Source organism: Anarhichas minor, unplaced genomic scaffold, assembly GCF_050575085.1.
Source record: "Anarhichas minor isolate MPS153535 unplaced genomic scaffold, ASM5057508v1 ptg000045l, whole genome shotgun sequence".
Taxonomy (NCBI): domain Eukaryota; kingdom Metazoa; phylum Chordata; class Actinopteri; order Perciformes; family Anarhichadidae; genus Anarhichas; species Anarhichas minor.
The window spans coordinates 270,706-298,577 of NW_027466491.1; the positions used below are offsets into that span (position 1 = coordinate 270,706).

The 27,872-nt window shown below is 45.7% G+C and overlaps 1 protein-coding gene across 1 annotated transcript; it reads left to right on the forward strand.

Annotated features, from left to right (window-relative positions):
• The first annotated feature begins 377 nt into the window (after positions 1–377).
• LOC142970852 (kinesin-like protein KIF21A) lies at positions 378–27,496 on the forward strand. Its single transcript, XM_076111295.1, has 39 exons — positions 378–421; positions 5,794–5,854; positions 10,054–10,136; positions 10,687–10,909; positions 12,494–12,676; positions 14,181–14,330; positions 14,789–14,923; positions 15,022–15,186; positions 15,515–15,630; positions 15,906–16,101; positions 16,220–16,409; positions 17,156–17,219; positions 17,347–17,544; positions 18,041–18,088; positions 18,716–18,773; positions 18,875–18,986; positions 19,076–19,264; positions 19,393–19,592; positions 19,704–19,811; positions 19,907–19,975; positions 20,089–20,234; positions 20,323–20,467; positions 20,604–20,798; positions 22,050–22,151; positions 22,737–22,902; positions 23,136–23,156; positions 24,065–24,122; positions 24,588–24,642; positions 24,888–25,102; positions 25,296–25,469; positions 25,596–25,628; positions 25,769–25,896; positions 25,987–26,071; positions 26,174–26,263; positions 26,349–26,507; positions 26,591–26,708; positions 26,809–26,979; positions 27,118–27,326; positions 27,439–27,496. The coding sequence occupies exons 1-39, from the start codon at positions 378–380 to the stop codon at positions 27,494–27,496; spliced, it is 4,920 nt and encodes a 1,639-aa protein (XP_075967410.1).
• The last annotated feature ends 376 nt before the right edge of the window (positions 27,497–27,872 follow it).

Below are 27,872 nucleotides of genomic sequence, written 5' to 3' on the forward strand. Positions count from 1 at the left end.
TAGCTCAGGAAGGGGGAGGAGTTTGGTTACGTCCTCCGTCTCGAGAGCCGCACGCCAAGTGGATCCCAGCTCTCTGCCCCGGGTACAGCGGCAGAGACGATGCCTCTGGAGAGGTGACCGCCGGCGGATCCCGAAGCACATTTCCCCAGCAAATATGGAACACAAAAAAAACAACCTGACCACAATTAGCTGCTCCATCTCATAAAACATGGCGAGGAGGAGGAGGCGGTGAGAGCTCAACATAGAAGCGCTTTCCCGGGGAAGGAGGGAGAAGAGGGCGGACCACGGCGCTCCTCTTGTCTCGTAAGAGGATAAAGAAAAAGGGAAAATCAAGCTATTTATAAGCGGAGCGATCGGACGATCCACCCGGCGACACCATGAGCGGCGGGCCCGATGAGAGCTCGGTGCGCGTCGCCCTGAGGTAAGGATGCAGACCCCCCTCCCCTCCCCTCCCCTCCCTCCTCTTTCCAAAGATGCTCACACCTGCTACACAACCATGCACGTGTCGTCCCTGCTTTTATTCTCTCGTGCATCCATCCTTCACCGCCACTCCCATGCACTTTAATGATCATCGCATGCTTCTCACAGCACATACAGACCAGTGGCTCATGATCACGTGAGCTTCTTTTGTTAATACCTGCACTGCATGTGCAATGCGTATAGTGGATTTATGAATGAAGACGTCTGAGGGGATTAGGCCAAGAGAAAGCCTGCAACAGTGTGTCACCTGCAGGCAGCACAACACAGAGTCTGACATTTTTGTCATTATAGGGTATACTTATTTTGGTTGCCACAGGTTAATACAAGGCAGATGTGTTGACTGCATTTGATCCCATTGGTTTTCAGGGATTTTAAACTCGGGGGCAGGTGCTTTTTCTTTGTGTGTGTGTGTGTGTGTGTGTGTGTGTGTGTGTGTGTGTGTGTGTGTGTGTGTGTGTGTGTGTGTGTGTGTGTGTTGGAAAGACAACCTGAAAGGTCATGTGAGCTGGATCAGTGGAAGAGAGAGAGAGAGAGGGGACAAAAGCTTGTTCCCATATCACGTTTCTCTTCCCTCGCTCTGCCCCGGCTTGTTGTTGTGCATTCAGACTTTGACCCAGGAGTCTCGTGTTCTCTCTCTCATAGATAATAAAACTATATCTGTCGGTATATCCCATCATGCACTCTGGTTCTTGGGTGCCGTAGAGTCTCATCAATAAGATTTAATTTGTCTTGTGTGCTTGATTAGTAAAGTTGCCAAACACACACACGGCTACAGAAAGGTGTGTTTGAGTAGAAACTACCTGCTATTGTATCTTCTTAGAAAGCTCAGGCTTCATTCATTATTTGCAGAGCTCTGTTGTTTTGTTTGCCAGCTGGGTTTCACCTTTAGTCCCATTGATCTGCAGTCGACTGTTCACCGGTTTATTCTTTTGTTTCCCTTCCTTTCCTCTCTTGATCTCGTCACTCCTTCATTTGGCGGCACAGTCTCATCATGTGATACCACAGAACTACGATCAATGCTTGTTTTTGCTGCGGCGAAGATCTTTTACTCCTGAGTCAGGGTCTGATCGGAGGCAGAGTCAGCAGTTCAGAGCCTCTGCTGAGGTCAGCTGTGGCACCTGAAAGTGCTCCGTCACTCATCCCTTAGTTTACACACACACACACACACACACACACACACACACACAAGGTGATCCGCTTCCTGTCACCCTTTAGCTCACAGAGCTCCCTAATCTCCCAGTACGCTGTGTGTCTTATTTGCTTGAGTGAGTGTTTCCACAGCAGACATTTGGACTTAAAGTCAGAGAAGCTCAGGTGGAGCTGATAACACCAACAATGACATTTTCCACTCAGGTGTCCTAGAAAGGCCGCAGCAGGGGAGCCGGGCATGTGCAATAAATACCAAGACTAAAAGGCACTACCTGCAGTAAGTTAGCGGCTAGTGGTGAACATAGTGGAGCATTTACTCACATGTACCTGTCCTGTGATCATGCATGTACTGTATCTGTGCTCAGCTGGTTATGGGTGTGGCCGTAACCTGCAGATATTTATTCATACACTTGCTAACGTGATTTCTTTTCTGCTGAGATTTTATGGCAAAATACTACATCGAGCCGATGAAGAGGGGCCCTGAAGGAAACTCCTTTTTACTTTAGGTTTCATCGATTGATGATCTCTGGACGTCAGTCACACCTTTTCGTCCGCTTATTAAATCACAGATTTCGTCTCTTTGAACATCAAACGCCAGCTTCGCGTCGGTGTTTTCTCAGCTCGATTAATTGCCGGGGCAACATCGTAATTACTTGGAGCGTGTGGTGGACTTGAACTTCAAAGCATCTGAAAGGCTCTAATAGTTTAGGTAGCTGTGTGTGTGTGTGTGTGTGTGTGTTTGTGGTAATCAGCTAGCAGGTTGCCAACCAGTACCTGCCTCAGCCTGTGAGGCTAATGCTGTCTGTTAGCAAGTTCCTAATCCCCCTCCAGAGCTATGAAATATTTCTTTATCCTTTTTTTTTTCTTTTTTTTTCCAGGCAGAAGAAGAAAGAAATGGTGTCTGGGGCCTGAACAGAGGGAAGGTGTTTCTGGGACGTTTTGTTTTGGTTTTTTTGGTGTCATTTTGATTTATAACTGGAAAAGATGATGTAACTCAAAAGTCGACTTGCTCTTTAGAAGTGTACTTGCCTCTTGATGGCTCTTCAGTGAGATTATTAGACGTGCGCTGGCATCTGTGGTTTTGACGATTAACGCGCCTGACAGCGTACAGATGGCTCACTTCAGTAGCACATTGTTGGATGATTCAGCAAACACACACACACAGAGAGTTAGTGTTTTCTGGGTTATCCCCCTGTGTGAATGTGTTCCAGATCTCTTTCCTTACGTAACAACCCAAATGTTTATTGCGTCCCATTCTCGATACAGGAAGTTAACGATTTATCCAGGAAGTGAGTCATGTCGCAGACTTTGCCTGAAGGAGCCACTCATGTGTCTTATTAGCATGTCAATATCCTTGAAGTGCAGCTTTAAATAATTCATGAAATTAAGCGGTGAGGAATCGGGTTTCTCTTCCTCTTTAATTAGATGCGTACACTTCCGCATCACATATGCTGCAGGTTAGTGAATCAGGACGCCGGTCACCAGCTTTTACTCCTTCACTCACGTCCAGACTGTCTGACTTCCATTGGCTCGTCTCAGGTGTCTGTCAGACACAAGTCCCACCTTCTTGACCTTTTGTGGATTATGTTTGAGGGCAAAGGCTGGTGCGCCTGCTGCCATGATACAAAAGCTGTGTGTGTGTGTGTGTGTGCGTGTGCGTGTGTGCGTGTGCGTGCGTAAACCCGTGTCCGACCGAGCATATTCGTGATAAATATTCATGAACCAACTCGAGTGAACTGAGACACAAAAGCAAAGCATGCTGCAAGCCATCTGCCAGCTGCTGTCATGTGATATTGCTCTTACTGAGTTATTCAATAACTTCTGTCTAACCAGGCGAAGGTTAATTCAACATGGATTGTTTTTTTACTAATAAAATATTTTATTATATTTAGTGTAACTGTATATTAAAACCATGCTTTTTCCACCACTTCCTACCGTGATGCAAAACATGTTTTTTTCCCCTAATTTTCCACTGCTTTTATGTTTCATCTAAAGTCCCGTGTGTGTGTGTGTGTGTGTGTGTGTGTGTGTGTGTGTGTGTGTGTGTGTGTGTGTGTGTGTGTGTGTGTGTGTGTGTGTGTGTGTGTGTGTGTGTGTGTGTGTGTGTGTGTGTGTGTGTGCTCTCTCCTGACAGCCACCCTCCTCTGCCACTGTCAACCTCTCCCTTCTTCCTGCCCAGCGACCTTTGACCCAGGAAGCAGTCAGAGCTGTGATCAGTGACCTTGTCAGAATCCCCCCCTCCCCCGTGGCAGCTTGTTTTTAAGCGGTTCGGGGTGTGCGATGATGGGCCTTGTGAATGGACACCGGTCAGTCCGCCATCTAAACAAGAGAAGGGGGGAGGCGGAAACCCTGACTCAGCAGAACACTCTCTTGACCCCTTCCTTGACCAGTTTTCCTGGCCTGGTTCCCAAATGCCCTCTGTGACATCACTGCCTGGCTGTTATTCACACTGGAGTCTGACAGAAAAGACAGATTTAAGGTCTTTGTCGTACATCTTCATCACTTCCTGTTAACCTGTGGGAGTTTCTCTCGCCTGACCGGATGATATCAAGGATGCGTCCTGCTCGGAAAAAGAACGGGAATCCACTGTAAGAGCAACACTTCACATTCATATTGGTTGGCACGATGTAAAACAATAAACTCATATACTAAAGTGGCAGAAAATCTTATGTTATCACTTTTTAAAATTGAAAAGATGAAATATAAATGACCTTTTCCTGATATTTTTTTCTCTGAAAACCATAAACATTTACAGTACATCCTTCTAGTGATCACAAGAAGATGAATCATGAAGCAGTACAGCCTTTTGCTCTTGACTCCGAGTGCTTTACGTAGATGCTAATGAATTATTATTCATGTTCAGTGGATCAGAGTAGTCTGGCTCAGCAGTCAGTTTGAAGTGCTGCGATGTTGCATATTTCATTTCCAATCATCTTCAGGATTGCTTCTTATATCTGATATCTCTCACATGATGCATCCTTCACCATGATTCCACATCCTGCACATTTCTGCCCAGCGTTCTGTTGTATTCAGCCTCTTACAGGTCGAGGACTTGTTTGAGCTTGGTGCTCGCAGAAGTACACTGAACCGAGTGATGCAATGGATCGGCTCTTGATGTCAAGAGCAGCTGTCAGACAATGGAAACACTGTCCCGCTGAGTATGTAGTGAGGTACAACGGTATAGTCTCTCATTGTAGCAGGGCCGTGAGGACTGCTCTCTGGCTCTTATCTCCATCATGTCTGTGTCTCCTCACTCATCCTCTTTGCTCCGGGGCGGCCATTAGACGGCGGTCAACAGACAAATACAAATATAAAAGTGCACCTGCTACCCGATGTACTATAAAAGAGCTCTCTCTGTGCGTGTGTGTGCGTGCGTGTGTGCGTGTGTGTGTGTGTGTGTGTGTGTGGGGGGGGGGGGGGGGGGGGGTGTCCTTCATTAACCTCTGTTGGATCGCAGCCGTCCACAGTCACGGCACCTCAGAGGACCACAGTCCACTCGTATCTTCATCAAAACACTGGCAGACATTCTTCAGCTGCTTAGCCGCAGTTGTTATTGAAACTTTTTAGTTTCATTGAAACACTTAAGATAGAGAACATCGCTTGTTAAACTCTCACTTTGTGACATTTCGCAGGTGAATGTCAGTGTCCCTTTATTATTCCCCTTGTTTACTTTTACACACAAATAAGAGAAGGCACCTAACAAAGAAGATATTAGGGGAAGGTGTGTGTGCGATTTTGGCACAACTTGTGCGGACACGTCTTTGCTTCAGTTGTAACAACTCAGGCCAAATTTCATTATGAAATATTACAAATTTATATTAATTTAAATACATAAATCATTATATATGTTGTATGACTAATAGGGTGAACTGGTCCTTAAATGCCAACATGGAAATATCCAAAAATATGTGACTCCAGGCGATGAGGTCAGGTGATGAGTCAGTGTGCCGGTAGCAGGGTGTGAGATGTGCAGAGAAGGAGGCCTGTTGTCTGCTGCCTCGTGGGCTCAGATGTTCCTCCCCGTTTCTGCTGAGTCACTCTGTGCCGCCGGTGCCAGCTGCGCATGAACCTTTGACCATCCGCACTAAACCAAAAAAATTAGATTACAGAGGATTCGATTTGGTTGGCAGGAACGAGTGAAACGCCGGGCTTTGTTGTTGCCAGCGATGATGCGGACGAGTGGTCGGCCACCGGCATCCCTAGGGAGCGATTTGATTGGCTGATGGTCAGCCGCAGTGACGTCAGCAGGTGATTTGATTGCCTGTGTTTCAGGAAGGATGAGATCAGCAGCACGGTGCTGATGGACTGACTCATCTCCTTTTTTTTATCAGCATCTCCTAATTTAATTGATTGTTGATCATTACTGTAGGTCAGTAGAGGGGTATTAATATTGTATATCCATTCTTATTGTCAGGATCCAAAATGATCCGAGACTTTATTTTTGTGTGCGTAGTTGTGTGTTTTAGTGTTTTGCAGCGTGTGCATGTAGCAAGCAGCGTCCCTGAGGAGATCTGGTGGAGACTTTTCATCAGTTTAACTCCCCTCTAAAGTTTCACAGTACGAAACCTCCAAAATGAGTAGTATGATGTCTGGGTTTTCTCTGGTTAAGTGTGTGTGTGTGTGTGTGTGTGTGTGTGTGTGTGTGTGTGTGTGTGTGTGTGTGTGTGTGTGTGTGTGTGCACGAGGAGCCCACTGTTTCTCAGGCTGTCGCTGTAATCGCTGTAATGAGACTGAGAGCAGGAGTCTAACAGGGCCTGTCATATGGGGAGAGGCTGACAAAGCCCCTCTGTGTGTGTGTGTCTGTCTGTACAGTAATATTGTGTGTGAATAGGTATATGTGTACGTGGACTACACTGTCTGGGTGTGTGCCTTCCCCTTTCATCTCTTAGAAAGGTTCAGTGAACTATATTTCATCACTCTAAGCTCCTCGCATCAGTCGATGCAGTCACAATCTCTCACTGAGCTGTGCTTTAAGAGTGGCTCAGTTTACTTCTATATCTGTGTTTATATTGGAATAAAAAGTAACTTATTAGCATTGTCTCCAAATACTACTCAAATAGTTGAGCTACTGTAAGTATTTTCCTCTTTTGAGTTGGTCGGCCACCTCCTGTACCTGCATCAAGATCCTTCCTGGATTATGAGTTTATTTAAGGGATAAAGCAACACAGATCTTTATGTTGTAATGCAAAGTGCCTGGTGGCAAATACTCCAAAACTCTCTCCATAAACGTATCTCTCTAATCCTCTCCACTCTGGAGCTTCTTAGTACTTTTCGTCTCAGCTTTCCCTCAAACCGGCTGAAACTGTCATCACTGATCACTGTGTTGAGCAGTTACTACACAAAGGTTTTCACTTGGCCTCGGGGCCCCTGGTGTGTGTGTGTGTGTGTGTGTGTGTGTGTGTGTGTGTGTGTGTGTGTGTGTGTGTGTGTGTGTGTGTGTGTGTGTGTGTGTGTGTGTGTGTGTGTGTGTGTGTGTGTGTGTGTGTGTGTGTGTGTGCCAGGATGAGTATTAATACTTGGTAATAATAATAAGAGTTTTTTGACACTGTACCATGTTTTTTTTACTTTAAAATCTCACTTCAATATACAACACAAATGTATCATATACAAGAAAGAGGATCAATATACAAAATATGAAGCAGGGCTACAATCACAAACCGATTTTTGAATTAATCCGGATGATTAAGCGGCCGCACGATGCAATTAAACAACTAATACCCTAATTATCGTTCAGTGAACAACTCCTCAAAAGATTGACGTTGCATGTACAAGAGTACGAAAGTGTTGAGACATGCCCCTCTATGTGTGTGTCTGTGTGTGTGTGTGAGTGTGTGACTGTGCACATTTAGGAAGTGGCGGAGTTGAATTTCCTGCAGAAAGCGCCTGAGAGGAGCCCGCGTGTGTCACTCTAGAAGCTGGATTAGCGCTGTAAATCTCCACAGCGCTGAAGGGCAGAGCCCTCATTCTGCCAAGAGGCAAAGAGTGTTTTGGGTTGAACCTTCAGACTGAAGCCTGCCAGATCACAATCACAGCTCGAGTCAGTCACACTAATAACACACCAGCAGGACGCGCCTCGCACCTTAGCTTATCCTTCACCTGTTTACAGTTAGCCCAGACGCGTGATGCCAGAACTTATATTAGTTGTGAATACACACACATTCAAAAAAATACTGAAAATAGAAGTTCGCTGTGCTCAAACATCCTTAATGTGAAGGCGAAGACATGCTTGACCTTTTGAGATCTGTTACACACCATCAGAAATTTACAAACCATTATATATGTTTTCTAGAATGACTTTCTATTTTCAAGGCAGCCATTGACTTTCATTCATTTTGGTGCTCAGAATCTGTCCATCGGTGCGGTTCCGGTGCAACATCGGCGTCCTACACCGGAATAGCGTCGATCCCAGCTCAGTCCCTGCGGGCTTGGTGCGAGAATGTTAGCATGCTAACATTAGCATTTTGGTCAGAGCGTCTCTGTTCCATAAGTGCAGCCCTGGTACCTTTTAAGAACTACTGTCACACACAAGAATTGTAGGAAAAAACGATGTAATTTAAAGTAATGTGGGGTTTTGCAAGATTGTGACGTGAGGCAGAAGATTTAAATCTTCCTCAATGTCTGGTTTCTTTGGTGTTCCTTGAGGAAAACAACAAAAAAATAGAGTTTCTGAGAGCTGAACCAGTTCTGTCTGTTACTTGAAAGACCGTCATTACGCAAACAGATAATAGGTCTGTTTGACTGGATGGACTGTGGTCGCCTCCTAATGCGGAGATTGCCATCGGTGTTTTGTCTGGGCTGTAACCACTATGTGTAGTCTCTTTCTTTGCCTTTTTATCTCTTAACATTTTCTCAGGCATTCATTTTCCTCTTCGGCCCACCCGTCTGCCCCTCTATGTATGGAGGACCCCGGGGATGTCCCACAAAACAAACATTGTGTCACACTGTGGCGATGAACACAATCGGAAGACTTATTCTAAATGGGGCTATACAGTTATACACACTTGGGGGGGTTTCCTGTGGAATGAGCAACCATTGACTTTTTATGACCCAAAATGGATTTTTCTTTCTAAATGTGACATCTCATGTTAAAACTCGGCATCACGTTACGCTTCTTTGGAGTTGCCGAAGTGAGCGATGACACGGGGGGACTTAATACAGCAGTGAGTGCCTCCATTGTTGCACTGGATTACAGTCATGGCTCTCTGTCAGGTTTTGGGAAGGTGGCCAAAGGGATTAATGCAGATTCTCTCCTGTAAGGCCCTGAACCACCCTACCATCAAATCACAGCCAGATGACCTAACCACACTGCCTGTTACAGTCACGTCAGCTCCACGGGCAAAAAAAAAAGCCTCTTGTTATGTACAGTTTTAATAAGCACTCTTATAAAAGTTAAAGCTGCTCTATTTCATGTTTGTGTAAATCTGAAAGAGGACGCTCATAATGACGAGCCCACGGAGAAGGATCACCTGACTCTGCAGTTCCCATCAGCTCTATGGAGCTTTTTAGCATCTTTCAGCTCATTGTTTTGGTTTTAAGGCTGGCAACGTTAATGTTTTTGGTTTACGCTCACTGCTCTCATCATCATCATTTCCAGATGCAACAGGCAGCTGCTTTTAGCCACAAAAAAAGCTCCTATAACTACTCATGTCCTGCTCAGCACCAAACAACAGAAATTAGCGACTAGCTGGTCAACATAGCGGAGGATTTAGCAGCAAATATTAACCCGATATTTCCGACAGAGGATATCTTAACGAGGCTAAAAACAGCCGAGCAAGTGAAGGAAAGGAAACGTGCACGTTTTTGCTGACTCAAAATTGTAATTATTCCAAGGACAGAGTACAATGCTTGCGCTGCAATTGTAGGATCATACATCCACATTTTGACTAGTTTCATCTGCTTTCATCACATCCATCATTCATTGTATAAATGGGCAATTCCGCTGCCCATCACACAACGCTGACGCTAAGCTAACGCTCTGCAGGTGTACAGTTTCTTTTGCTAAACAAAAAAAGTTGGGCAGCCATTGTGCTGCTGCTGCTGTGTGTGTGTGTGTGTGTGTGCGTGTGTGTGTGTGTGTGTGTGTGTGTGCGCGGCCTCGTGCTGCTTTTGTAGAATAAATGCACAGATCCTGTTTCCTCATGTGAGTGGCCATCTCCAGTCCTACAGCTGTAGGAATACAGCACACCGAATGCAAAGTGCATGCAAAGTGTCACACTCATACACACACACACTCTCTCAGATTTAATGCCTGCTAGAAATTTCCTTTTTTTTTTCTTCCAAAGGCATTTCAAATATTATTTCTGTATTATCTTTTTCTGTACATAATCTTTACAGATTTCCGTCAAAGCTTCAAATATTTTTTGATATTTTAATGCTCCAAATATGTCCACATGATTCCCTCCGATATTCCCGCGTCCTCTTCAGGTGGACAGTGAGTTCAGTGACGAGAGGCAGAGGTGCATCATGGGAGGAAACGATGTAATAACGGTGTGTTTATTTGCGCTAAGGTAAAGGGAGTGATTCACTAATGAAATCCAGGGTGGGACTGTTTACCCGGAGCTCTCTTTCTCTCTCTCTCTTTCTCTCTCTCTCTTGAACAGTGAGGACACTGTACTGTGTATGGTGGGTGCTGGAGGGTGTGTTGGCAGTGCGTGGTCCTTCACGTTCTCTCTCTCACACACACACACACACACACACACACACACTGCACAGTAGCAGCACTCATCTGCTTGCAGCTCAGTGAAAATATCTGTCTTTTACTCGGCTACATTTTTTACCATCAAACCTGTGAAACAACGTAAGATCAGGCTTTAGATGTATAAACAGAGAGCTCCGCTCTGCCTCCTCACACACCCACAGACCAGATTTGCAAAGGGCCTTGAACATCTGAAAAGTTTATGAATTAAAAATGTGTAACTTAGGCTTTAAAGGTTTTGAAATCGATTAGGAAATGTCCTTGAAAGGGCTTCTGTGCTCGACTTTTCTCTCCCCGCGGTGCTGAAATCTTGAGTTATGGTGGGTAGTTAAAAAAAAATCTCCTTCTTCTCCTTCCACCAGGATCCGTCCTCAGCTGGCCAAAGAGAAGATCGAGGGCTGCCACATCTGTACGTACGTGATGCCCGGGGAGCCGCAGGTGTTCCTGGGTAAGGACAAGGCCTTCACCTACGACCACGTCTTTGACATGGACAGCCGGCAGGAAAGCATCTACACGCACTGCACCGAGAGTCTCATCGAGGGCTGCCTGGAGGGATACAACGCCACTATCTTTGCATACGGACAGGTGGGTCACCAGGGTTCCCTGCGTGTTGGCAGATCAACACAAGCACACTGACGTTTCCTCTTCCCGTCGCTCCAGGGGGGGTGGAGCTACTTCCAGCTAGATTTATGGCAGCACATAATATTATCGGATGAGTAACGAGGGAGTGAACGTGGCCTCACAAGCTATCAGCTGACGTGTTCTGACCTGCTCTCACCACCGCAGCTTTATATTGGCTCCGATAGATTATCCTGAGAGGGAGAGATAGATGGGGCGATTGCCCAATCAAAGCAGAGTGTGAGCGGATTGCGTCACCTCTTTCCAGAGCAGGCAAATAAACCGCAAAGTCGAAACATAAGTGAGATTTTGTTACCTCTGGACAGAACCAGACACCCTTTTCTAGTTTGTATGCTAAACTACGGTCTCTAGCTTCATACAGAGCAGACAAATATGAGATTTGATATGAGAGAAATGCATAGCTAAAGTGTACTGTGTCTTTATAGGTCCATATAGTGGCTTGTTAGGAGATATTTTTGTTATTTCCCACCTATAACTGGATACCAGACGTTTGTAATGCACAACTGTGCCAAATGCATGTTTTGCTATTACTCTCTTTCTATTGCTCTTTCAAACAAGTCCATAATTTCAGATGTAAAGGCAATACGTCCAGTAATTCAACAGATGTCTCATGTAAAGGTTGACATGCCATGGCCCCTGTCTAATGTAATATGTAGTTATGATGTTAAGGTCACTTCCATCCCTGATATAATGTGACATTATCTATAAATCTTTAGGACCCTGTGGTAGAGTGGAGGCCTTTAACAGTGACAATAGAAGGAGCAAAAGCAGCTGCATCAACACCAAAGCCTATTGGATAAAAAATACTTTTCTATCAGCCTTCATTGCATCTCGTGCAGAATGAATCAAATACATCGAGAGAGAAAGAAAGAGAGAGCGAGCAAGCGACCTGCTTTTCATTTGTCTCTCCCGCGGCGTCTCCGGCCGCAGCTTTCCCTCCTCTTAATCTTCCCCCTCCGCTCTTCTTCATTCTTCTCTCCTCACATTGTTGCTGCGGCCCTTGTGTTCCCGTCAAAGAGCCTTTCACGGCGCGCAGTGGAGGCCACGTGCACGCACGCAGGAGCATGCGCACGAACGTAGTAAACGCACAGGTGTGGTCTCGTAGGATACAACCGACGTACACGCAAACGCTGTCTTTGTCTCCCACACACACACACACAGACACACACTTCCTCATATATCACACACAGTCCTGTCAGGGTCTCTTTCAGGCATTTGGTCAGGAAGGAGAGGGGTGACGCGTGAATTTGAGCCCAATGTTGCATTCCTGCTTTTGTCGCCACGGCGACTACCCCATCCCCTCTGACCCCCCCCCCCCCCCGCTCCCCATATGTTAGAGAAACTACTCAGAGCTGCACCCCAGCCTCTGAGGCCCAGAGACGGGCTCCAGTCGGATAGTTGAGTGACACAGCTAAGAAACAACATATTGCTGAAATATGCAAAAACGTACACACAATAAGAGCAGAAATAGACTTTTATCCTCATTTTGGTAAAGTGACTGATGTCTCTGTCTCCTCCCCCGGCGCCCAGACAGGTTCGGGAAAGACCTACACCATGGGAACCGGCTTCGACGTCAACATCGAGGAGGACGAGCTGGGTATCATTCCCAGGGCCATCAACCACCTGTTCAGGGGGATCGAGGAGCGCAGAGAGGCTGCCACCGAGCAGGGCCGGCCTGTTCCCGAGTTCAAGATCAACGCACAGTTCCTGGAGGTGCAGGAACACACACACACACACACACACACACACACACACACACACACACACACACACACACACACACACACACACACACACAGAGGCTGACATTCACAGGATGAACCCAGAGATGGGGGTTTATGTCTCAAACTAAGGGGCAATTATCAGCACTCAGTCTGAACTCTTCATTCAAAGCATCCAGTCCACCTAAGGTCCATTAGTTAGACGTAACGAGAGCATGCAGACAGCAAGAGGTCAAATGTCAGCAGAGGGTGTCAGGGGTTTTAGGGTTGTTAAAGCGTCCAGATGACCCTACAGCCATTAAACTGTCGTTAGTCCGTCGCTGTGGTCAGCTTCTGGCTTTATTTTTAACCGCCAACGGGTGGATGCCGGCAGCTGGTGAAGAAGCAGCTGAGGGGGGAGATGGGTCTGGGAAGAAGACCTGCCAACCTGTACGCATTTTGCGTAGCAGGCACGCATTTTAGACATCAAAGTACGCAATTTCAAACTAAAGTTATTGAAAAAAATATAGCTGAGCTAATTGAGAGACATGGGATGATTGTTTCTTCTCCTACCAATAAGCTTTACCAATAAATAATGGTGAACCAAAGGCGATTTAGCCCGAACAATAGCTTTTAATGTCAGTCATACCACGCTGTGTGGACCTAGAAGTTGTTGCAGAAAGTATTTCTCTGTCACCTTTCCTATGCGCTCAGATATGTCTGCTTCCTTCAGGGATATTCTATTGACTGGGAAATCCTAATTCTTTGTCTGTTTGACTGCTGCATGTATGCAAAATGACACACTGTAATGCGAATGTCCACTGTTTTCCACTGTGGCCCATCATAGTCTAATTTGTCCCACCACAGTTTCATTATGAAATGAAACATTTTTATACTCAACGGGCTGGCTGGCCATACTTTATATACTTAATAATGATGTACTTAATATTTGATCATAGTTTATATTTTATATTAAGAATCTAAATCTGCAAAGTAAGTAGTAACTAACGTATGTACGTTAAAAGTACTAATTTCCCCCCGGAGATGTAGTAGAAGTATAAAGTTACAATAAATTGAGATACTCAAGTAAAGTACAACTACCTTTAATTTTCAGTAGCCTACGTGAGTAGCCTTAATGTACTTAGTTACATTCAACCACTGCTAGAACATAAAATTGTTTACAAGAGCACAAAGTTCTTCAGGTCTAGCCTCTTGATTTTGCTCTCAAAGTGCACCAGATAGATGTATCTAACTTTAGATGTCCCAAATGTTCTTCCAGGGGGAGCATGTCCCCGAAACCACCCTAAAGGGTACGAGGTCCACCCACTGTAGTCTCACAAAATCCTCTGGGAAACACTGATGTATGCAGGTTATGTACAGTAATTCATTGTCAGGACAGCAGTGGTTCGCGTTCGACGTGTCTAGGTCACCAAAGTGGTCCTCAAAAAATGTGTCCAGGGTCTGTGGATGTATGGCAATAATACGTGTATTATCTGCGTTCTCTCCATACTCTGCAGTTGTACAACGAGGAGGTGCTGGACTTGTTTGACTCGACCCGAGACATCGAGGCCAGGAGGCAGAGATCCAACGTCAAGATCCACGAGGACGCCAACGGAGGCATCTACACCGTGGGGGTCACCACTCGCACCGTCACCTCTGAGGCTGAGGTCGGCTTCAACGGTTTTCTTTTTGCACCCACCCCAGACACACAGACGAGCCCTTTTTCATTAGTCATCGCACATTTCTGTTATAATGTGTGGTTTATGTGGGAGCACAACTGTAACATATACACACACACACACACACAAAGTAACGATGTATTGTATACAAATTGGAATTGCAGGAGGGACGTCACCCTTAATCAATCTCACACACTACTGCTTTGAAGTGGGTTTAAAAATCAGTACAACCCCATCCTAATAAATGTATTTTGAAATGGTTTGATACTCAAAACCACCACTATGATATAAAAGCATCAGTTTACTTTAATTAGAAAAAAACTTACAGTAGTTCCGGCTGTATTTCCACATCTATGAAGTCAATTCACTTCGCTGTACAGTTCCTATATTATTATTTTCATCATCCAACGACCTGCAATCTGTTCCCTATGTCTCTCCTCCAACAGATGATTCAGTGTCTGAAGCTGGGCGCTCTGTCTCGAACCACCGCCAGCACTCAGATGAACGCACAGAGTTCGCGCTCCCACGCCATCTTCACCATCCACCTGTGCCAAGTTCGAGTGTGCTCTCCCAACAACGACGTGCGTACCCGACCGCACACACATGCCGCCGCTGAAATCACCATCAGCTGCAATGTATTCTTTTTTTTTTTTTTTACGCTGCGCTCTTTCTATTCCAGGAGAACGTAACAGACAACCGTCTATCCAACAACACAGAGATCAACGAGTTCGAAACGCTGACGGCCAAGTTCCACTTTGTGGACCTGGCCGGTTCTGAGAGACTGAAGAGAACTGGAGCGACGGGAGACCGAGCTAAAGAGGGCATCTCCATCAACTGTGGGCTGGTGAGGACGCTAAGAGCATGTCTGCAGTCATAGCTCATAGTCATGTGTTGTATTCATGCAGCCATAGAAATGTGTTTGTGTTGACTGGGGCGATGATGCAAAGCAGTGAATCTGTTATTCTATGACTGTGCACGTCAACGTTCACTAGTGTCAGGGTTTTTTGTGGAGCAAGAGAGCCCCCAGGTGGACGAGAACATGTACTGTACATGTGTTTTTCCAAAAGTACTCAAAAGAGTGTTGTTTACTTCCTATTTCATTTAGTCCCGGAATTGCGTAAACCCTCAAATATCCAATCATACACTTGTTATTTCTCCCCGTCTCACCTCAGCTTGCTTTGGGAAACGTCATCAGCGCTCTGGGAGACAGGAGTAAGCGCTCCACTCACGTGCCTTACAGGGACTCCAAACTGACCCGGCTGTTGCAGGACTCACTGGGCGGCAACAGGTTTGTAAACTCTGTCTGCGCGCAGATACGGATGTGTATCTTTGACAATGGATGACAAACCAGTGTTTCCGTGCTGCAAAAGTTGATTTACCTGCTTTGAAGTCAGTGATTGATTGATCACCAGTGCTGCTTTAAACATGAAATAATCCTCACTTGATTTTTAAAACATGCAGAGGCTAAACTTGTCCTTCAGTACACCTAACATGGCATGAAAACAGCGTTTTTAGTTTTACAGATTAGTCATTGCAACTGTTCTTCATTTGTGTGTTCTCCAGTCAAACGGTGATGATCGCCTGCATCAGCCCGTCGGACCGGGACTTCATGGAGACCTTGAACGCTCTGAAGTACGCCAACAGAGCCCGAAACATCAAGAACAAGGTGATGGTGAACCAGGACAAAGCCAGCCAGCAGATCAGCGCCCTGAGGACGGAGATAGCGCGACTGCAGATGGAGCTGATGGAGTACAAGACGGTAAGAGGGCAGAGGGAAAGGAGATGGTAGATGGAACAATAAAATGAATAGAGGGAATAAAATCAGTGTGGGGGATATATATATTTCATGATCATCAACCGCTCTGTCTGATGCTCAGGGGAAGCGCATGGTGGGTGAAGATGGCATGGAGGGCATCAACGACTTGGTCCACGAGAACTCCATGCTGCAAACGGAGAACAACAACCTGAGGGTGAGAGTGAAGGCCATGCAGGAGACCATCGACGCCCAGAGAGCCAGACTCACGCAGATCCTCAGTGACCAGGCCAACCAGGTGCTGGCCAAAGCAGGTGGGCAAAATAAAATTAATTAGCACGGAAAAAAGAAAGAAAACACGAACCATATTCATATGTATTTATTTGATTTTATATATGGCAACGATATGGTCCAATATATATTTATGCATTTAAAGAATCTCCCTGGATATCAGTGCACACTTGGCCCGTCAAAAACCAAAAGTGTACACCCATTATTATAATATATTATAAAATAAGTTTGTTAGTGCGGCTAATGCTACTTCCTAACTAATTACTTCAGAATGTATTTATGGTTAGCTGCTCAGATTAGCATACAAGTTCTTGCACATACACAATACGCAACTTTTTCTATCTTTTATCAGATATTTAAAAAGAACAAATAGAATGTAATTGCCATCATATCGTTTTAATGTATAAAAAAAGTAGATATCCAATTTGTTTGCTTTGTTTAACAAGAATATATAGCCATGCTAGCTGCTCTACAGCGGGGCTTTGAGCTGAATGCTAACGTCAGTATGCTAATATGCTCACAATGACAGCGCTAGCTAATTAGCACTAAACACAAGAAGTACAACGGAGCTTGATTGGAATGTTGTTAGTTTTACAGTTTTTAGTTTTTTTTTTTGTATTGGACAAATACAAATGATGACCTACTGATTTATAGTGTCACAGAAGTGTACAAATGAAGAGTAGCTTTAACATGTAACATGTAATTACACTTTAAAGTCTTCTTCTCCACCACTGTACGAATCCACTTTAAGTGATGCCTCTGGTTGTAGGTGAAGGCAGTGAGGAGATCGGGAACATGATTCAGAACTACATCAAGGAAATCGAGGAGCTCAGGTATGTGGTCACCGCATTATTTATATAAAGTATTAGTATTCTGGCTTTATTATTTAAACAGCAGGTAAAAAAACAAGTGTTCGTGCCGTGTGACGGAAATAACACTCGACCCTCCTCCGCTCCTTAGAGCTAAGCTTCTGGAAAGCGAGGCCGTGAATGAGAATCTGAGGAAGAGTTTGTCTCGGGCCTCGACGCACTCCTCGCTGTACGGCGGCTCCTTCTCCCAGAGCCACCTCGTCCCCGAGAAGGAGGCCAGCGACGTCATCGAGATGGCCAAGAAAAGCCTGGAGAAACTCAAGAGGAAGGAGAGGAAGAAGAAGAAGAGGTATAGTGTGGGTCTGACACTCTTGTTCTTGAGATGGTGAAATTCAGTGTATGGATCGATGCTCCCTGCATTGGCAGTTTACACCCTGGCTGGATTTAGACAAGATGATAGTGACAGCTATTAACGATGATGGCTGGGTGTCGGGTTCTGGCACGCTGCAGCACACTGATCTTTGCACATTAGAGCCGAGGTGTTTAATATGTTATCTGGTCGTCGTTTTTAGCCGGATTTTTTTACGTGGAATCTGTCTTTGTCATCTCCATCAGCAGCGTTCATCATTCGAACACACTGCGTTTGTGAGAGTCTCTGCACTCGCCCCGGCCATTCTTGCTGCTCTCTCACTCTCTGTCTTTTCTCCCATCTTGTAATATTCCCCTCACTTGCCCCAACTTCTGCGGCCTATCTGCCCCCCCCTCCTCTACCTCCTCCTCACCATCCTCACCCCCATCCTCCCGTCCCTCCCTCCCTCCCTCTCTCTCTCTCTCTCTCTCTGAAGACTAAGGCGATGTGAGGAGAATCACCACCAAGAGGTTGAACACACCAGGTTCGCTAAAACCCACCCAGGATTTGGTCGGATCTGAAATTAGTTCAATTACACAGCGGTGCAAATCGAGTGCTTTTGTGCTCTGATTGAAATGCACCAAGTAATTGAAAGGATTTCAGTTGATTGTTAACCTGCGCCCAAACCCAAAGTTCCCAAAGAAACTAATCACTAATTTCTTCTGCACCTACAGGCGGTTTACACTCCTGGAGGGAAACAAATATTTTAACCAGCTCTTCCTCTTAACCCTCTGCTCTATGTTTCCTTTTCACTGCACACGGCAAGATGTTGATCAGATCATATCTTACCCTTAAACAAAAAGGAGGAAAAATGGAGTTTGATAGTAAAAAAAATAAATAAATAAAAAAAAAGAAGTAATTTGAAAAGAAGAAGAAAAAATTTAGATGTAGGAATTTGGTCAACAAATCTTAACCGTGTGTGGCAACCCTCCTTTAAATGAAGTCAGCTTGTAATGTTCTTAGTTGTGATCAGTTAATCAAATTGTCTTTCCCAGTGTATTGCATGTGCACTTCACACATCCTCGTTCGTAATTTGAATTGCAGTTCATTCCAGATCTGACCCACAGAATAAGTTCTCGGTAGGTAGCTAACAGTCTTTTTCCTCTTTCAGTGTTGTCAAAGAGGAAGGCCCAGACAACGACCACGAGCGAGGCAACGAGGAGGCAGAGGTGGAGAATAACTTTAAGATCGCTATTTAAAGATGACACATTTCTAAGAGGGTTTTTTTGTCTCTTGTGTGTATTTCATCTATGTTTCTTTATGCTGACAGGAGGGCAGCGACCACGAAGAAGGCGAGGAAGCAGATGGAGAGGAGGAGGACTTTGACATTGCAGGAGACGAGACCTCCGACGACTCCGACTCCGAAGAACTGGAGGAGAAAGGTCAAATTGTACAGCTTTCTTTCTGCAGCCACAGTAGGTGATAACATAGAAGAGGCACCAGGCTCTAACGATGTGTTTTGTGCGCGCAGAAAACGTCCAGGCCGACCTGGCCAACATCACCTGCGAGATCGCCATCAAGCAGAAGCTGATAGACGAGCTGGAGAACAGCCAGCGGCGTCTGCACACTCTCAAGCAGCAGTACGAACAGAAGCTGACGATGCTACACAACAAGATCCGAGACACGCAGCTGGAGCGGGACAAGGTGCTGCATAACATGGGTAAGAGACACTTGACTTCAGTAACTGGTACCTAAATACGTCTCTGAAACGGATGCAATAAAGGAATCTGCTCACGTTCAAGGAGCAAAAGAAATGAGAGGCTTCATCATTTCCTTCCTCGTCTCTAGGTTCAGTGGAGTCGGGTACGGAGGAGAAGGCGAAGAAGATCAAAACGGAGTACGAGAGAAAGCTGAGCTCCATGAACAAAGAGCTGCAGAAGCTCCAGTCAGCTCAGAAGGAGCACGCCCGCCTGCTGAAGAACCAGACGCAGTACGAGAAGCAGCTCAAGAAGCTCCAGCTGGACGTGACCGAGATGAAGAAGACCAAGGTAAAGGAATAGGTTGTAAAGGAATAGGTTGTGTTTTTTATTTAGTTTCACTCTAGACTTGTGGCGGTGCCGATTTTCTCCTGATGTGTCGTGTTTCTTTTCTTCCACCAGGTGGTGCTGATGCGTCAGATGAAGGAGCAGCAGGAGAGAAACAGAGCCTCAGAGTGCAGGAGGAACAGGGAGATCGCCTCTCTGAAGAAAGACCAGCGCAGAGCCGAGGTGAGAGCCGTCATCATTGTACCTTTGTTCAGTTTATTTTACACTTAAGCAAACATCACTTTTGTTTCTGTCCTAACATTCAATCCTTCTTACAGCACCAAATGAGGCAGATGGAGGCCCAGAAAAGACAACAGGAGTTGATTCTTCGCAGGAAGAACGAAGAGGTGAGCACAGCCACGTGGGGGAGGGGGGGTACGGAGAATATCGCTGGGATTGCTTCCGCTATTGTTTCACTCTTACACGCAAAATGACTCCATCTTTTGTGAACCTTAATCAGGTGACAGCCCTCAGGCGGCAGGTGAGGCCCGTGTCTGGGAAGGTGAGCAGGAAGGTGAGCTTTCCTGAGCCTCCCCAGGAGTCGTCTTATCGAGCCCCCCCAGGAAGGACGCAGACATCTGGAGCATCCCCGGCCAATGGAGCCAGGTGCGGCATCTGAGCTTGTTCATGCGTGTATTACACAGTTTGAGTGCGTGTTTGAACAGTTTTAAGAGGGCCTTATCTCTCTCCTCAGGAGTTCCCCGGTGCGGATGGGAAGTATCTACCTCAACAGGACCGCCAGGGCCAAATGGCAGTCACTGGAGAGACGTGTCACCGACATCATCATGCAGAGGATGACCATCTCCAACATGGAGACGGATATGAACAGGCTGCTAAAGGTACACATGAGGTCGTCAGATTCAAGATAGTCGCGGAAAAATAAAGCAAGAAGAGAAGAAATTGTGTTTTTTTTCGATCCTGTAAAATGAATCTCCTCTCAATTCCCTCTCCCTAAACTCCTCGCCACCACATTAGCAACGGGAGGACCTGACCCGGCGGAGGGAGCGAGTGTCCAGGAAGAGAGAAAAGGTGGCGGTGGACGGCGCGGACGCCGACCGCTCCCTGGCCTCAATGAGCGAGGAGCTGGAGTCTCTGAGCGCCAACATCGACTACATAAACGACGGCATCGCCGAGTGCCAGGCCAACATCATGCAGATGGAGGAGGCCAAGGTGAGGTGGTGGGGAAGCCCAGGCATCTTATTCCTTGGGGGGTCACGATGCCTGCAGTTTAGATGCCTAATAATTGAAGGTAAAGTCAGGATACAGGGGATTGCAGTGCAGAGTGACGTGTATCACTACCTCATTAGCTAGTATATGCTTGTACTGGACTGGAGCCCTCAGGCAAACAATTTAGAAATAATGGCACAGTTCAGCACTACTGACGGCTCCCAGAGCATTTTAGACAAATAAGCATCAGGCGCCTATGTTGTCGGAGAAACAATGGCTCAATAAAAGAAGAGCCGCCGGCAGTGCAGCCCATTAAAACAGCCCAAAACATAGCGATTCATACCAAACAGACGTTCATAAATGCAGCTTTACAAGTGTTATTCGAGGAGCTTTTTGATCTGTATGGCCCCAAAAGGTTCAGATGACACGTCCACTCTCACGGTGCTCTGGAAAACGTTTTAAATGAATGATTATTGAGCTAAAAGAACGAGTAATCGGAGGTTACAACAGGGTGGAAAGTGCCTTCCAAAAGCCTGTGGGTGCTGTCACTGGTGCCAAACCGTGCAATTATGTATCCGCTGTAAAGCCCGAGGGCTACGGTGTTAGCATGGGGAGCGCTGCTATAATGATGTGGAAGTGGATATGTTCAATACCTGCAGGGGCGCAGGCCTTGATGACAGAAACCTGTTGAACTAGTACACGTTTAGGATTGTGTTGCTAACTTATTAGCTAGTTTGAAACTACTGTGCATTACTAAACTGGGCTGCACCATTAAAACTTAAGAGTTAGCTTGTAAAGACTTTAGTAATGTGTAAATGCGGTATATTTGTAGCGCTGCTGCCAAGGCAAAAGCCTCCTATGCAAACAGGAAGTCATTGTACAGTGAATTACAGTTTTAGGATGCAAAACGTCCTATTAAACCTAACTGACGGTCCTTTAATGAGTGCTGTTAGGTATGATTCTCTGCACACATTGAGCAATTATCTCATGAAACTAACCTGGCTGACATCGTTTGGCCGTTTAGGCTATTAGCATATAGCTAAAGCTATATTGTGTTATTTTTGGGAAATGTAATTTTAAAATATACATATTGTATTTTAATCAAATGTCACATACCTATCTTACTCTTCAATCTGATATAAAACAGATATAAGAATCCACAATCTTCTCGTCTGACTCTTGACAGGAAAGCTTCTCCTGTGACTGAGTTTCTTCCCGTGCCACTTAATTGAACGTGTTTTTGTTCTGCTACAGGAGGAAGGAGACACTGTGGACGTCACCGCTGTGATCAGCTCCTGTAGTTTATCAGAAGCCCGCTTCCTTCTGGATCATTTCATGAATATGGCCATCAGTAAGGTACCTATACCGCGCTCGCTGACGTAACGCTATTTCAGTCTTGATGTCATCAGTGTGTCTTTGTTTGCATTCACTCACTGACAACAGGTAAAGTCCAGTTCCTGTAGTTTATATTTATGTATAACTTATTTAACCCTTCACTTTTACCTTTATATGATGTATTAAGCAACCCCACCCCAGCACAGATCAAATAAGACAACATCAAGCATTCCTTATATTTGTATATGATGCCCAGATCCATCAAAATAAATGGACTGCATGGTTGTTGTGGTAACTTGTATACAATTCCTCTACTTTTGTAGCCATAGCTCCTTTTATACAATTGAATTCAATGAGAACTTTAGATGGAAAAACTTGATTCAATTAAGTTTCAATTAGATAATAATAATAGATTTGATGCAACCTAATTGGTTTCGGTGAGGTAATGCATTTAACCCAGAAGACAGACGGAACAAATAAAGAGGCTGGAGTAATTACAACAACGTAGAGATGCGGAGCGTGCGTTTCAGGTTTGCCTGCTTGAGACATGCGAACAGACTATGCTGCTCCTATAGCCCCGCCCACCTCTGTGTCGCCATGTGTCAGGGTCTGCTGGCGGCGCAGAAGGATTCCCAGATGAAGGTGATGGAGGGCACTTTGAAGCAGACAGAGATCAACAGCGCCACCCAGAACCAGCTGCTCTTCCACATGCTGAAGGAGAAGGCGGAGATCAACCCGGAGCTGGACGCTCTGCTGGGCAGCGCTCTGCAAGGTAAGGAAACGGCAACGAAATCCACACCGGTCCGAGCATGCCAATCACAATCATCTTTTGTTTTCTTTCTCTTTCACCATATGGCTACATTTTATTTTGTAGGCCGTGCGAAGAGAATTGATGCTTAAAATACAAAAATCCTGGCCTGTAAAATAAAGAGTAGCCCTTTTTTCCTCATCTTTGGGTTTGATTTTGATTTGTTTGTTTTCTCTGTTGTGTCGGTGTGAACTCAGAGTTAGGTTACCTCTCACCTGGTGAGTATGTATGAGTTGCGTAGCAATGTGACTGTGATTGAGAGAGCGTGGCACATACACACTACAAGATTTACCCAAATTAAAGGCAAATATGGAATTAAACTAAAAGATTTAAAAAAAATAACAGGCACACAAAATGGTTTAGAGACTTTTTTTGACTTTGGTCCCATCAGTGAATTTGAATCTTTGTAAAGAGATGTAACAACAAACCATAAGGCTCTTTGGGCTTTTTAAAATAGATCATATTTTGTTTTGTTTTTACCTTAAATATTATATTTTAAACACCAGTTATAGTTGTATAGTAATTGGTTTACCCAAGGTGGCTCTCTGACCTTAATATTCTTTTTCATGCTTGATGCATTAATGTGCTTTTGATAATTATATTTCTAAACTACATTAAGACATCTTGTAGTGTGCATCAGTCCTTTTAAAATACTAACCCAGTTGAAATAACTCGTGACGTGCATGTTGTGTTAAGTTTCCCTCGTTACGTCACCTGCTAGCAAGTCCCACTTACTCAGATCACTAAAACCTAAACAACAGTAAAGATCCACGCTGCTGCAAGACCGAGAGACAAAGTGTACTCGGCAGTCTGTGTGTCTGCCTTTTGTCTTTGTGTTCGTACCTTCCAAAACACTCCCAACACTGTAGCTTCCAGTCGCATTAACTGATGACACCCTTCTGTCCCCCTATCTAAAACTGAACAACCCCTGACCTTGTCATGAGCTGCTGAAGCCTTAATTATTGTTGTGCTGTAATATTTAGCTTTCTAAATGGACGTTGTCTTTTGCTAGATTCCTTGAAAATACAGTTTGTTAGGAGATATACTGCACCGTTGAGGAAAAAAAACATATATATATATATATATATATATGTGCCAATTAAGTGAGAAATCAGATTTTTCACAGAGAATGGAGATGGCAGCAGCAGTGACGAGTCCACCACCAGTCCAGCTGCGGAGGGCAGGTAAATACAGGCACACAGTGATGCCTTTTATTCACATTCACAGTCCAACAGCACTTGTTAATGCTCAAACTAGATGTGCAGAAAAACGAGTAGTTTATTTTTTTGTGTCATGTTTAACTTTTACAATAAATTATGGGTCTTTCTCATAGTGGGAAAAATGAGATTTGGGCGTGTCACTTCCAGTGTCTTGGTGTCGTGCATGCTGGCTCGCTGACGTGGCTTACTGGGACACCTAACTGGAGAAAGCTGTCATTTATGTTATTAATGTCCCCTGTGTCGGCGTGTCTGGTAGTCCGGACTGAAACGTTTCACAGCTAGTTTATACAGACATTACAACTGCAATTACTTTGAGGGTCCCTTCATGCAGCGCCACCATAACGGTTACATTTTAAGCTGTCCAGTAGGAAGACTTATGGCCAAATAGTTGCAACGAGCCTCAGCTGTGCTTCCCTCCCTTTGTTTCAGCACACTGGCATCAGATCTAATGAAGTTATGTGGTGAAACCAGACCCAGAGGCAAGGTACTGTACTGTTTATGGTTATGTGATGATAACCTGTAAAAACGTTTATTAGTAGAGCCATGTCCAATATGCTGTTCAAGTCAAATACAATGTTGAGTCCATTGTCCTGTTTGACATCCTATTCTACTTCCTACAACTACAACTTCTTCCATTCCAGCTATTTATAGGGCTTGAAATAATTACAAACCCGGTCCATTGACTTGTGAGTCTGCTGAATATCGAGCCAAACCATTCTCCTCCCTCAGGCTCGCAGACGCACCACCACCCAGATGGAGCTGCTGTATGCCGGCAGTGGGGACCCGTCCTGCGAGTCCCCCACCGGAGACTTCTCGGCCCCTCTGCTGCCCCTCTCGGAGCGCCTGGAAGGGTCGGCAGACATCCAGGGTCAAATGCTTGCTCAAATCCCTGACCGCGAGGAAACCGTTTCCCCATCTGCGCTGTCTGCCAGGCCAGCTGGCATGTAAGTGTTTTGGGGGCAACTTTTCTCAGCGGATATCTCGAGATAATTCTCTTTGTCTGAAATTTTTATTTTGTTAGGGGGATCATTTTCACAAATACATTTTTTTTGTCCTTGTCGTGTATAGTATTGGAGATTGTTGATCCACATTTCCACCCTGCTGAAGTGTTCTTCTTTCATTACTTACCGTCTGCAGTTGTGGAACCAGGTCACCCACAGGAACGGAGAGAAGGCCACCCGAGCGCTCGCCCCTCAGCCGAAGGAGGGTGCAGGAGAAAGGAGCCACGGCGACGCACATCCCAGCACCCACACACACACCTCCGCTCAGCACGGCGGAGGCTAAAACTAAAGGCAGCGACCACAAACCGCTGTAAGTGGAAGTGCCATCAATAGATTTTTCTTTAAACTTAGAATTGTCATTTCAGCTGTGGAGACCCCCTTGAAAGATGATGTGATTTTTACATTTTCCTTCATGTTACTTTGTTTTCTCATTCAGGTTGGAGGAGTCACCTGTATTTGAAGGCCACAGGTGATGCTCCTCTTAATGTGTCCCAAAAGTCTGTCCATTGAGCCACTTCTTTTCAAATACCCTGTTATTGCTGTGTATCACATCCACTGTAGTAGCACCAGTCACTAGGTATATCTTTCATCATGTCGTGTGTATTGTAGAGGTGTGATCAACCCTTTGAAGAACAGCCGCGGGGCCAAACTTCAGTGTGTCTACGTAGCAGAGGGCCACACCAAGCCTGTTCTCTGCGTGGATGCCACAGATGATCTGCTCTTCACGGGATCCAAAGGTAGAAAAACAAATTGTTTGCAACTCAGAAAATATATATATGTATTTGTTTTTTTGTGTCTATTCTCTAACATGGGTTTCATGTTTTCAGACCGTACATGTAAAGTCTGGAACTTGGTGACGGGTCAGGAGATCATGTCTCTGGCAGATCATCCCAGCAGTGTGGTCTCAGTCAGGTACTAGAATACAGCAATAGTACAAATTCAGTAGCAGTAATAGTAGTATTTAGTAGTAGTACATAGTAGTCATCTTTCCTTGTTTTTGTTGTTTTATTTCAGGTACACTTCAAGTCTCGTCTTCACCGTTTCCACTGCTTACATCAAAGTGTGGGACATACGAGACTCTGCCAAGTGTATCCGCACGCTCACGTGGGTTCATTTGTTCTTCTGACATCTTTGCAGCTTCCATTGTTTCAGTACAATGCCCCTAAAAAGGCCGTATTTTTGCACTCAGGTCGTCAGGCCAGGTGGGTTCAGGGGACATCTGCTCGTCTGTCCGGAGTTTGTCCATCCCGCCAGGAGAGAGTCAGATCAACCAGATCGGCCTCAACTCCTCCGGCTCCTTCCTTTACGCCGCCGCTGGCAATGCTGTGCGCATGTGGGACATCCGCAAGTGAGTCCAAAGCGCAGATTAGAGTTTTCTTTTTTTTTTTACAAAGCAGACAGACCAGAACTCATTCTCCTTTCCTTCTCTAGATTTGTATCCACGGGGAAGCTCACTGGCCATTTGGGACCTGTAATGTGTCTGACCGTTGACAAATTAGGTCACGGGCAGGATGTCGTCCTCACTGGCTCCAAAGACCATCACATTAAAGTAAGAGCAACTGAAATCGCCTTCCCCATTTCTGTGTGTACGCCACAAACTACGAAAATAAGATGCACGGCGGGTGTAAGCGGGGTTTTTTTCCCCCCAGATGTTCGAGGTGGCAGAAGGTGCTCAGGGTAGCATCAGCTCCAGCCAGACGTTCGAACCCGCCCATCAGGACGGCGTGGAGTCTCTGGCCGTGCACGGGGATGTATTCTACAGCGGCTCCAGAGACTATCACATCAAGAAGTGGGACCTCGGCAGTAAACGGCTGCTTCAGGTACGCTGACGCCCCGGTAGCACAGCATAGTGGAGCCAGAGGCTTTTATACCCGACCATATTTCAATTTACATGAGCTGGAAAAACGTTTGGGGGAAAATTTATACAGAATAAATCTAACTGTGGTTTCCTCTAGCAGTCTGTCAGTGCCCAGGCGGACTGGGTGAGCGCTCTGGGCATGATGCCAGGCCAGTGGCCGGGCTCCCCGGTGCTCCTCAGCGGATGCAGAGGAGGGCTGCTGCACCTCTGGCACGCCGACTCGCTGGCTCCCCTCGGCGAGGTCCGGGGACACGACAGTCCCATCAACGGCCTGGCCACCAACGGCAGCCAACTGTTCACCGCCTCAGAGTGAGTCACACAACGTGCTCGTCTGAATTCTGATGCTTTTCCCCATTACTGTCAAGTGTGCAGTGAAACGGGATTGTGAATTGTGTACATGTGTTGTTGTTTTTTGTGGCAGTGACCGCACAGTAAAGATCTGGGAGGCCAAAGGTTCTCTGGAGGAAGGAGTCCACTGACGCCTGCTTCCGGATCTGAAATGGAGGACCGTCTACTGGCCTACATGACTTGACGAAGTGTCGGATGGGAGCCCAAAGCCTGGGTCCCACTGAAGAAGAATCCTTAAACAACACTGAATCCTTCACTGACGCTCCACTGGGGATCAGTTTCAGGGAAGCCTAATTAGATGCGACAGCTCTCGGTCTTTCAAACTGTGCTGATATTTAAGGTCAAGACAAATCCAAAGTGGAGCCTCTCGAGTCTCCTGTAGAGCTCTGCTGACTGCACGACAGCTGCGATGGACAGCCTCTTGAAGTGCAGAATCAAGTACAAATATGGACTTCTGTCTCAGTCGATCCAGGAGTCTCTCCTGTGCTTTCAACATTCCTCTCGTCA